The sequence below is a fragment of the Ailuropoda melanoleuca genome, chromosome 9 (genome assembly GCF_002007445.2).
Source record: "Ailuropoda melanoleuca isolate Jingjing chromosome 9, ASM200744v2, whole genome shotgun sequence".
NCBI classification, from domain to species: domain Eukaryota; kingdom Metazoa; phylum Chordata; class Mammalia; order Carnivora; family Ursidae; genus Ailuropoda; species Ailuropoda melanoleuca.
Window position 1 is genome coordinate 9,358,774 of NC_048226.1, and position 12,940 is coordinate 9,371,713.

The following is a 12,940-nucleotide window of genomic DNA, read 5'->3' on the forward strand; positions in this document are numbered from 1 at the left end:
AAGACCAGTATTTTGTGACACACAGAAATCACATGAAATTCCAGTTTCAGCATCAGTGAAGTTTCACTGGACACAGCTATGCTCACTGGTGTACGTATCCCCGAGGCTGCTTCAGCATGACAACGGCACAGTTCAGTAGCTGTGCAGGGACCATCCAGCCCACGGAGTCTAAGACAAAACAAGCTAGCCATCCTCTGCCCAGTATCTTATCCAAACCAGGACCCGTGCTCCGTTCACAGCCTTGGCCTTAGGGTGGTCTGACGCAGGTCAGCTACAGGTCACTATGGGATGTCTCCGCATGTGCAGGTCCCTTCCCTTGGCAGTCACCACGACTGGATGTTGGTAAATGGCTGAAGCATCCATCAAAGCACCAGAATAAAAAATGAGCGCATAGGGCCTGATGAGGGACTGCTGTACAGCTTTAGAGTTTGAGGCGAGGAGGCTGTTTTGATGCTGACACAGACTTCTGGGACAGGCAGGGGCTTGGGGACAATGGAACAGAATGTAAGAGATTGGGGCTCTCCGTAAAAACGGACAGGTTGTATGTTCTCCATCTGGAACTGACGACATACAGGATGTTTAAGACAGACCTAACAGGCTGACCTCTCCACACACGCCAGGAGGGGACACGGGTGGATGGACAGGAAACCCGGAACAAGCTTTCCAAGAGCGCTGCGCCTCGCAGGAAGAGGCGTGTCGCTTACCTGCACACGTGTAGGCGTCCTTGCTGGTGAAAGGCTTCACACACTGACTACAGCTGACCGGACCCACAACAGGGATGGAGCTGAAAGTGTGCCCATTGACGGTCTTCTTGTCCTTGTCCTTCTCCTTTGAATCCTTCTCCTTCTCCTTAATTTTCTCTTTCTCTTTTTCCTTTTCCTGACAAAGAAAAGAACCAACAGTTAGCTGAACACCAGAAGGCCCTCCCCTTACCTGGGCACCCAGGTGGCACGGGGTCATCAGTGGGTGGTGGTGAATGTTTTGGATGAAAGTTATAAACACTGTCCTGGACAATGGTTTTCGTAAGTTGTGAGCATTCCAGCCACAATGGAAACGCTACGGGAAGACCGGGCAGGCTAAGCAGTTCTGTCGGCTGCTTGCTCAGCAGCGTTCACACCGATGGACACAATGTCCCAGGACCAACCCTGGGAAGAGGCTTCTGGATTGGGAGGAGGGGACTCTGCGGTGGCCTATGAACCCTCCTCAGCAAGCCCAAGCATGGCCCATGGAGGAAGCAAGCAACGAACTGAGAGCCAGCTGCAGGCAGGGAGCAGAAAGGATGGCAGCCATTCTCGGATCAGCCTCAGGGACAGAGAAGACGATGGGAAGGCAGGAAGCATTCCTCACGGGTTCCTCTCAGACCTCCTCTAGCCGGAAGTATTGACTGTCCCCCACAAACACACATACCATTGTTGTCATCTAAAAAATTTCCTGCGACATGGGTACCCCGAAGTTCATGATCATGACAACTACGAAACGCCTTACACTTGGAATCAATGTCTTCTACGTACATGACTGCATCTGACTCCGTAACTCTGAAGCGGGCAGGGTGGGCATCACACTTCCCATTGTACAACTGAGAAGATGAAGATGATAAATGCCAGCTACAATTCTGAACAGCTGCTATGTGCCAAGCACGACAGCAGGAGACTTACACGTATTTTCTCCTAACAACCCAGTGAAGTACTAGTTAGATCTTCACGGCACGTTTGAGGAGACTGAGGCTCAGAGATATTTAATACTGTATCCGAGGCCACACGCCAGGAACTGCCCATGCTGGCAATAAGGTCCGGAACTGGCTGACTCCACAGCTCTGCTCTCATTCACCAACTCTACTGCCAGGGGCTGGAGAGGTGTGTTGACTCACAAAGGGTCACACGGCAAGTGATCGCCAGTCAACATCACAACCCAGGTCTCCCGACATCCTAATTCAGAGCCTATCCGCTGTACTGAACCGGTGAGTGCTGGCCAAGTATGATTCATGTACAGTCCTTGGTTAACAGAACACATGCAATAAAAATCTAAGAACCGAACTGCTACATTTTAGAACTATAAAAACTAAGAAGAGAGGGAGAAAAACAAAGTATTTCACTTTACAAAACAGGAAACTGTTCTGAGTGACAATCAGTAACCGCTCAAGTACGTAATATTCTAGTACCAATCAATAACAAGTGGAATTTTTTCAAATAATTTCTTTCTCTTAACTAAATTTTGCTGCAGGCTTCTCCACGCATAAATGTTAAGCCGAAAAGCATCTGCCTCTTTGCTTAAGAAAGCTAAAGCGTGCTCCAAAAGTTGAAAAAAAATCTTCTATGGCAACTAACATTCTCTCAAGCCTTGCAATGCCCATCAAATCCGAATAAATAATAAATACCCTCGTCCTGTGCAATTAGCCCAACTAGTTCTTCCAAGGATAAAAACAAAACAATAAACTCCCATTATCTTTCTCTGTTTATTAGAATTTAGTGCTCTAAAGAAGTCAAACTCTTACCTCCCCATGTCCTATGAATTTCACTGTTATGAGGGGTACATCATGAAACCGACCCCATTTTACCGACATGACTCGACCCCCATGCCAGGAAATGTGCTCTCACAGAAGGAGGGGCTCATGCCGGCAGGGCAGAGCTCAGCAGCTTCGAGCTGCCATCAGAGAAACCGTAAGAGGAAGCCAGGGACTGGTTGAGAAAGGGAAGGAGGGAGGGCTGAGGCTGCTTGTTTCCTTAAGACAGGCTTAACTATTTGCATGCTGCCAGCAAAGCTAACCACCCCAGTTACAACGGACATGGGAAATGAAACAAAATGAATTCCCCAAAATATAGTGTGATGGACAGTGCTCCAGGTGCAAGATGGACACTCTGGAAGGACCGAGGCTAGTTTTTTGACACTTAGAAGTTAAGGAACACATCTACTTAAGAAGACTTCTCATTATGCCGAACCATAATGTATGCTTCTGAAGAACAGCACTTGGTGAAGTCTGTGGTAAACTTCGCCTGTGGTCAAATGACGACCAGTTGTTTTCTCAAGCGTGACTTTTCCATGTTCAACAACATAGGGAAGTAGGAACTGCCGGTATCACAGGGATGGATGCAGGAAATACCTATACCAGGGCACTAAGAAGGAAAATGAGTTCTCGCTTTCCCCCACCTACCATTTTGAACAATTATAATGAGAAGAGCCGAGGGCACTCGGACAACTGTAAAAGCTTTCGTGAGGCCACCGTCACGCTGCACATTTCTGATCAGAGAAGGAACCAGTCAGAGAACTGGATTTCACACAGCCTTCAGCCCTTGCAAACACGCTCTAGCAGGCACCTCTGTGAGGCTCTTTTATAGGGAACACAGGCCCAAGGAGGCAGAGCCAGACAGCAGCAGCTCGGCAGGAAGGCATCCCTTGCCCCCAAAACGCCCACTTCAAGTCAGAGTAAGAATTTCTGTAGAAAGTTTCTGCCCATCTCCTAGCTGTCTGTGAGGAGGAAAGCTCAAAGAAGAACATGAGTGTGACAGGATGGTCTAAAGGGGCTCCCTCCACTCCCTTTGTGAATGGCTCATGGTGCACATGAGTGTTTAATACTCTGTAGCAAGCAAGCATACTTAGCAGGAAATGGTACTATCAGAAGATACGAAAAGACAAAAGCAGAACCTGCCAGTCTTCCTGTTGTACTTCCTGTTTAGGCTCACCCCCTTTGAAAAAACAATGAATACATTTAATTACTCATGCCAGATACTGCTAATTTTTAAAAGCACATAGGAAGGATCAGTACTCGGTTTCTCAAATCCCGTAGCTATCTATCTATCTAGATAGATATATAAATCTCAGTGCTACAGGAAAAATACAAATAATTTTTTTGGCTACTGTTGACTCCTTAGAATATTAAGAGTTGTGACACATAGATTAACTCTTAAGCACATTTAATAGATCAAAATAATAATTGAGACTATGAGTCGGTAACTATAAACTATTTTTACATGAATACATATATCATGCTGAATTGTAAGGAAAATAAAAATTTCCAAACCATTCCTAGACACTTTACTAAGAATTTACAGGTGGCAATTTAATGTATCTTCAGTAAATGCTTACATTTTTCCTTTAAAAGAAACAGGATGATTACACTGTACAATGTGTTAATAAAAGTAGATCAGATGATCTCTAATAGCAGCTTTTTTTTTTTTTAAAGATTTTATTTATTTACTTGAGAGAGAGAGAGAGACAGAGTATGAACAGGGGGAGGAGGCAGAGGGAGAAATGGACTCCCCGCTGAGCAGGGAGCCCAACGTGGGCTCGATCCCAGGATCCCAAGATCATGACCTGAGCCGAATGCAGATGCTTAACTGACTGAGCCACCCAGGAACCGCATAATAGCAGCTCTTTTAAAAATAATTTAAAATAAGTAAAATTCTATCGTTTTCATAAAAAAAAACCAAACAACCCTATTGTTACTATCTATAGTAGCACTTTCAATTGTTTTAACATTACGGAGAAGTAACAGTCAATAGCTAAGAAAAACAGAATGAGCTTCCTCACACTAAGAAAATACTCATTTATTCTTGTCACCATTTAGAGAACAAAACACTTCTGTGTGGTAAAGCTCTACCGTAGGTGCTATGGCATATTAACTCAGAGTATTTAATGTAACTTGACACTATTTCCCCTATTTCTTAGTATCTTTTGGTAATTCACAAAAGCGAGCTATTCTATATGAAAGATGACTCTTAACCTTCTTGATATATTTGGCCAGTGGGCACTTTTCTAAACACCTGATATGTGAAGGATGGCCATCCCAGGTTACAGATCCGTAATTTTTTTAAAAGTTTATTTATTTATTTGAGAGACAGAGAAAGAGAGAGCGCGCGCACAAGCAGGGCGGGGGGGGGCAGAGGGAGAGGAAGAAGCAGACTCCCCACTGAGCAGGGAGCTCAATGAGGGGCTCAAATCCAGAACCCCAAGATCATGACCTGAGCTGAAGGCAGACGTTTAACCAACTGAGCCACCCAGGTGCCCCCAGATTCATAATTTTTTCAGAGTTTCCACTGCCAGAGACAGCACGAGCCCCCGAAGACCAAATCCTGAAGCCACGTGTGAAAGAGGAACCAGTCTCATTGCAAAACAGTGTCGTCATTTTGGCAAAGGAGATGCTCGGACTCAAAAGGTCAACTGAAGAGTCTCTGTCAGGGGTGACAGACTCTGCTCTGACAATTTCCTTCTCTTCTCCTCCCTTTCTCTATCTACTAGCAAGCTCCAGTCCTTAGTTATTTAAAAAGTTAAAAAGACACTGCTTTGTAATGGTTACATTTTGTTTGAGTGAGCATGAAATGAGGTGTACTAATTTTTAGAAGTCAGCCTGCCAACAGGTTATTTAGTTAATATTACCTAGTTCTGTGGCCTGAAGCACAGTTCTCTGGGCTTCAGTTTTAAAATAAGGAGGATGGGATGAGCCTTTTTTTAAAGGTCAGGTTCCAGTTTCTAAACTTGACCTTACATTGTTTTGTTTATATCTGTTTGTATTTCTTCATTAATGTGATCTGTGGTGCATTCACGGCCCTGCCCTGAAAGTGAACGTCGTCACTGGGGAGATGGGATGGAAAGGGGACTCTCCATTTAGTTACTGGTCTTCTAACTGAAGACCTCACATTTTAAAAACAGAACAAAAACAACAAACACATTAGAAAGCGTCCAAATAGATCATAAAATTTCTCACAGTAAAGACGACAATCTTTATTTAGTTCTTCAGGAGCTTACTAGCACCTGGCAGAATACTGAGACCACCTACACAAGTCATTTCATAACAGTTGGCTAATTTAACTGATCTCTGCAAGGACACTGTCTTTTGTGGATGCCAACCAGTGTCCAAGCCAGCAGTGGTAAGTCAAATAGATAAGGCTGTATTTTAAGCCTTGCTGCCAATCTGTGGAACACCGATAAACATTCTGCCCTCTTTAACCTGAATTTTTTAAATGATTAAACAAGGATATGTCTGAAGTTAATATGTGTATATATGATTATGCTAGAAACAATTTGCTAGACTCCTTGCATCTTTCCCTGTTTTTTCCTGATTGGCCCACTTTCCTCCCCTTCTGCACCTGGGCAGGAAAAATGAAAACACAATTCCGGTGGCAGGTTTTGTGGAAAAATTCCTCTGAGGACCGAACCTAGCATTTGCTAAAAGAAAGAGATCTTATTTACAAAACCTCGTAAGATACATTAGCTCTACTTCCACCAGCCCACTTAACTGAGGGCTTAAAAAACCTGTTGTATTGGAGGGCTGCTGGGGGTAGTGCGAGGGGTGAACTTTTACAGTAATATCCTTGAGTTCAGCGTGTGTTCATTCCCTTACTTCTATGTATGTACATATCATGTGCATGCAAACGCATTTATTTATATATAGTGATTCCTTGCAAGAACTCCTTTGCTGATTTCCACTAAAAACTTTTGTTGTTGTTGTTATTTATTTTGCTGGAGGGTGCATGTGTGGGTGAATGGAGTACAGGGGAAGTGGGAGGCAGAAAGTTTTTTCCCACTGATTTGACAGTAAACTGGTTTTGGTTTAGCATTGGGAATCAGCATAAGAAAAGTAACTCCTTGTCTTCCTTTCTTTTAAAAATACATTAAAAAAAATTAGAAGAGTAGTTATCTCTATGTGGGGTTTTTACAGGTGATTTTTATCTTGTTATTTTTATATTTTAAATATTCCTATGAGTATGAAAAAAATAGACAAAAAATTTTTAAGTACTTTAACATAACCTCACTCACTAAGAGGATTCATGTTTGCAACATGCAGATCCAGCTGGGACTAGATCTAGGAATCCACTTTTGTTTTTAAAGTTCTTTTAATATTCTGTAGGACAATCTTTCTAACCTCTAAATCCAAATATAAATATTTTAAATCCCCTGATCTTGGCATAAAATCCTTCAGGTACATTTTATTTTATTTACTTATTTTTAAAGATTTTATTTATTCATGTATCTGAGAGACAGCACGCACACGAGTGAAGGGAGGAGCAGAGGGAGAGGGACAAGCAGACTTCCCGCTGAGTGTGGAGCCTCATCTCACAACCTCGAGATCATGACCTGAGCTGAAATCAAGAGCCTGAGCCACCCAGGCGCTCCCCCCCGCAGGTACATTTGAAACCTGGTTTATCAATTAAAGCATGTGCTTCAAAGTATGGGATCTGAAGCCAAAGAGGTCCAGATTTGGCCCTCTGTTCCACTAACGTAGGGGGCACACACCCAGATAGGGTAGCTCACCCCCAGAAAAGGGAGACAATGTCTGCCTTATATGGTTGTGGAAAGGATTATATAAAATAACATGGAAAGCTCCTAGCATACAGTAAAAACCCAATTAGCGGTATGACCTTTTGTCGCTATTTTTCTTGCTGTTATTTTTCTTCAAATATTAGGCTGTTTCAAAGATTTATGGGTTTATTTCCTTATGTCCCCATTATTTCATTACTTTCTGGGTGAATGCAGGCTGTGACAGGAGCCCATCGGTGAGCGACTGAGGCGGCCACACAAGGAAGGGCCACGATGGTACTTACTCTGCTCTTCTTACTGCTGGACATTTTATTCTTGATGTAGCTGAATGTACGACTGACTTTTGTTCCACTCTTCCCTTCAAAGTCTTTCTTGGAGGGGCTTTGTGGCAGGAAACTATAGCTCTCTTCTGTTATGCTAAATAAAAACAAGGAAATTGATTTTTTTTTAAAAAGAAGACTGCAGAAGTTAATTTTTAAAAGTTAAACACAGATTAAAAAATACGTTTCTCTGTAACCATATATCATTTTAGCTACAAGTCACAGTCAACTTATATACACACATGAGAACGGGAAGCCAAGCAAGAGACGGACAGAGGCTGCTGAGTGGTTCCACACAGTAAGAGCTGAGAACAGAGCACATCACAATGCCCACGTTCCGGTGCCAAAACCTGTCTACATTTTCTTGTATCAGCCATTAATGTCTGAGTAACAGATTTTCAGTGACCTGGTACGAAGCATGGCCTGTCAATTATTCATTTATTATTTTATTTGAAACTGCTTAATCTAAAATAGCACTCAAATTAAAAACATCTTTGCATCAAGTAGGTGCTTGAGCAGAAACTCAAATACAATAATGGAATGATGGATATGTTAATAAAGGTTGCAGACACAGGAATTCTTACTACTGAATGCATATTCAAGTTCCCTAAAAGTAGAAACCACATATCTTTTTTAGTCTTTTGGCACACTGGGCAATCAATACTGATGCATATAGCTTTGCACAATTTTAGGAGAAGAGTATAGTAAGATCCATTTTAGGAGTTTTGCACAGATCCAGATGCACTGATCTACTCGCTCTCTGGAAGGTTAGAAGAATCTAAGTCCATCTATGATGGACAGGTTTGGAGCTTAGGAAATTCAGAATGGTTCATTTCCTCAAACAATGCTGGGCACTTGTATACACAATCCATTACACAGAAAAGGAATCTACTTATACTACTTTTCTTACTGTTCTACAATCATTATTTTAAGAACTCTTCCACAGAGAAGTTGTGTTTACCTCAAGCGCCTCTGAGAGAGGACAGAGACACAACTAGGGGAACAGTCCTCTTCAACAGCTAAGGTCTGTTTATGTATAAAGTATTACTTACAAAATAAAGCAGCCTGTTATTACGATAAAGGGGAAATGGTGTGAGAACACCACTGCTCTAGAGGACAAAGGATAAACAAACTATCACAGAAATGCAAAGCAGCATTCATACTGAGAGTTCGGGATCACTGAGTCACGACTTAGGCCTCTGTGAAAAGGAGAGCAGCTTAAGTGCAGGGCAATAATCAGAACCCCCATTACGCTTCCATTAGAATACTTTCGAACCCCGTAAGCATGACAAGAGGAATATAAAAATAAACAATGAGTCAAAATACAAATCTGCTGCTTCTGTCAAGTAAAGAACCAGTTCACTTACTTGGACAGAGCTGTGTACCATAACCATGCAGGCAGAAGAAAATGACTTTTTTTAAAGCTTAAAATGGCTAAGGTAGCAATACTGTGGGCAAGCGTGCACGCACGCACACGAACACACACACACACACACACACACACACACACACACACAGAAACAAAATGTTGTCAGGCTTAGGGACAAACAATTCCTATAAGCAGAGTACAATAGTTCACAGAGTCAAATACAAGTGTTTCCTTTCCTGAATAAATGCAAACATGTATTGTCGCGATAGTGTAGAGAACAAAAGTAAAAGACTCTTGAAGGCACTATTTAAAAAGGATAGAGCCTTCTTTACAAACCATGTGTAGCCATTATTCCAAATTGATCACCCAAGGAAGTAAGAGCTGAATTCACTGCTTGCTTGACTTAGTTAAATGTCCTAAGACATTCTGCGTTTCCTTCATTTCGTTTTGGGGAAAGGAGTAACAAAATAAACGTGCAGTACCTCTCAGTCAGGTTGGCACTGGTACTGTGGAAAGGCCGTGAATCTGGAAAACAGAAATGGGAGAGAAAACGTTGGAACCAAAGGGCTGTGCCTGGATGACGGAGCAGATGTTTAGAATGTTTACGACAACACGTAGAGCAGACACAGCATCTGAAAGCCAGTGCGTGGTGCCTTCTCTGTTTAAGCAAAGGTTTGGAAGAAGGAAAAGTTCAACTCAAACCCCTCAATACTGGAACTAGAAGCAGGCGGCAACAGGAGTGAATTCCCCAGGACAAAAAATTTAATCCAGGATTCAAGCTAGTGAGCAAGCCCCCAAACAACATTTTTTCCTCATGTTCAAACACACATGAAACAGGTTTAATTCCTGTTCTTGTCAAGGCTCCGTTTCCACAGGCCATCCTTCTGAGATGACACCACAGGAAGAACATAAAATCGAAAATTCAGTATTGTATTCTGCATGCTGTCATTCTGCTTTCATATGTTTCCATAGCAAAAAGTCTAGCTAATGTATATCTGATATTTTCGTGAGCATTCCTGGAAATTGAGCAGTGAACAGGAAAAGGGCATCAGAGCTGGCTTATCAGGTCTTGGTCTTGTCACTAATTTGGGGTGAGATCTCTGGATTTCATTTCCTCATCTGTGAGACGAGGGAGATAAAACACAGGGGAAGGTCCTTGCCAGGCTGACACTGACAATGTGTAGGGCAGAGGCATCCTTCCTCCTTCCAGGACGACCGGACCATTAAGTGAAGCAGGTCATTACAAGTAAGGCTAGGTTAGACAGCAGGGCAGTAAGTGGAGCAGACAAAAAGAACATTACACTCTTATCTACAACACGTTAATAAAGCTTGAGCTACTTGAGGACTTAGATGAGAAGGTCTCAATCACACGAAGATAAACGGTTTCCAATTTTTAGGAGATCAGGTTAGACATACTTTCTGTGGATAATTCCCGGTAGGCAAAGTCTGTTCACAAGTACCACTGTTGTTATAATTCGAACAGAACACACACTTCTTCCTTCAGGTGGGTTTCAAGGACCTGAGATTATTGTGAGTAATATTTTAATTTGATAGATTTGAAGATGTTCCACTACCATATTACCAGCATTTAAAACTCTTAAATGTCCAACCCACTCTAGATTCTGAATAGAAATGCAAAATGGTAGCCCTCGCTACGTAAATAGCCAACAAGAAGGAATAATGTCTAAGAAATTTAAAAATCAATTCTAAGTCTTCAAAAGACTGCTCTCTGTGGTTTTTCCTTTCACCTATTTGGGTTCTTCTATTTCACTTACAATGCATGGTAGTAACAGCTAGTTGCAAAAGACGAACAGAGTAAGAAGATCTGGGATCTATCCCTGAGTTTCTGCATGATCTAGGTGTGAAACTGTCAGCAGTTTAACCTCAGATGCCTTAATTTACTTAAACAAAAAACCAAGAGTGTGGTTTAGATCAGTGGCTTTAAAACCTTTAGCACCCGAGGAACCTTGCATGGTAGAAGCAGCATTAAATTCTCTCACGCTGCCAGGCCTCTGTTGTACACTAAAGCACTCACCTGGAAAGTTACCACCCCAGTAATATGAACAAGTGAAAGTAAAATCCACAATGAGGACAAATACCAACCAGCAAAGAGCCTGGCCAAGAATAAGCTCCCAGCCGATTTCTGCTGAATAAATTAAAAACTGAACAAACATGTGACTGAGTACTGGGAGAATCTTTGACTCTTATAAGGATTTCCAACCTTTTCACTGCTGGAAAAATTTCAATTCATTTGCTGTGACCTCTTAGACGTGGTTCTGAAAACAGTGATTAATCCACCAATGCCTCTGAGATTCCTAAAGTGTCATCAAGTTTTCAGAGCACCTAAGAGGCTGAAATAACCAACATTACTTCTACGGTAGAATTACAGACAAAAGCAGGGGACTCTGTCATCAAGTTGGCCTTGAAGTATTACTGCAGGTCAACAGTGTACTTCAACTAGGCTTTTCCTAAAGTCCTGAAGTAACCTGCAGACCCAATATACTATAATGTTCCAAGGTCAGAACTGCTGGATGGACACAGTCAATATTTTCAAAGTGCGTCCCACAGAGTACTACTAGTCTTGTGAGGGGTCATGCATAGTCAGGCATGTATTGTGGGTACCAAGCTAGTAAGTTTGGAAGACACAGCTCACTGAACACCGCCTTGGAAATTCACAATGTGCGCATTAGCATCTGAAACCAGCTTAACTGGAGTCTCCTCAATTTATGTGGCCATGAACCAACCCTTTTTTTCCCCTCTCCCCTCCATGTCCCTAACGCCCCTGGTACCTGCGAGTTTAAGGAACACATTTTGAGGAATGCTAGATACATGATTCAAAGGTCTCTTCAAGCCTCCATACTTTTATGATTCCATTGTGTTGGGTTAACTGTATAACCAGTGCTGTTTTATATTAATAATTTTGCATTAGTGGGAGAAGAAATGCCACTGGGACCTTTGTTTTAGCGGCCATCTGTGGGATCTATTTCCCAGGGTATCACAAATACTTTGAGCTGAAACAGGCTTGAGAATTTCTGAACACTCAAAGTTTTAAGTGGATTTTCGCAACTTCCCTCCTATTACAACTGGTATAAAGTAAATATCTCATGGTGTGCCTATTTACCAAACATCTTTTAATTGTGAAAAAAGGACTGAATATAATAAGACCTCTGTTTAAGAAAAATAACTAAACTTTCTCTCACTGTACATAACGTACTTGCCCGTAAGAACAATGCAAAGAGGTCACTCTGAGCTTAATACTGCTTAATTACAAAATCTCAATATTTAAATAGACACCTACATACTGCTGAAATGTAGGGTCAGTAAGTGGTAGGAAGTAGGGTATTCAATTATATGAATATCGTAATTCCCTGAGACTCATATTATTTATATGAAAATAGTTCATTATTTACCTTTTTATAGCAATGTGTTTTTTTCCCATTAAAAACAGCAATCCTGAAATATTCTAGAAATCATGCATAACTGAAAACAGTGATTTTTCATGGGGAGGGGAGAGAATTCATTTCCTTTCCAAGCTTACTAAAACTGATACCTTACAAAGTTTTTAAACTAGGCATTATCAGTTAAGAATATATTAATCTGAAATCCACACTGTAGTAAAAGGATTGAAAAATAAAAGTTTCAAAAGAAAGATAGGAAGGAAGGAAATAAATCTATAACTCCCACTCCTTAATTCATGGAGTGTAACCTCAAAGAAAAGTTACTTTTTTCCTTCCTTCCCTCCCTCCCCCTCTCTCTCTTTTTCTTTCTTTCTTTTTTAAAGTAATCTCTATGCTCACTGTGGGGCTCAAACTCTCAACCCCGAGATCAAGAATCACATGCTCTAGCCAGTGAGGTGCCCAAGGGAAAGGTATTTTTAAAGACATGTCTGGAAGGTGGGAAGAAAAAAATTTACCATTAGCTTTTAAGTACCACAGCTGGATATCTAGATGTCCCATGAGACAAAAAAAGCAAAACAAGGAAAAATGAAATATACGTTACC

General features: G+C 41.7%; 1 protein-coding gene across 19 annotated transcripts in view; it reads right to left on the reverse strand.

Moving 5' to 3' along the window:
- AKAP13 (A-kinase anchoring protein 13) overlaps positions 1-12,940 on the reverse strand; it is a 326,662-nt gene that overhangs the window by 49,249 nt on the left and 264,473 nt on the right. For all 19 annotated transcript variants that reach the window (XR_004627692.1, XM_034667905.1, XM_034667904.1 and 16 more), the window contains 3 exons: positions 9,423-9,465; positions 7,536-7,668; positions 705-879 (listed from right to left, as the gene is read on the reverse strand). Coding sequence is in view for 18 of the 19 variants with exons in the window: in XM_034667905.1 (XP_034523796.1) it covers positions 705-879; positions 7,536-7,668; positions 9,423-9,465 (351 nt within the window). In the remaining variant the exon portion in view is untranslated. The remainder of the gene's footprint in view (positions 1-704; positions 880-7,535; positions 7,669-9,422; positions 9,466-12,940) is intronic.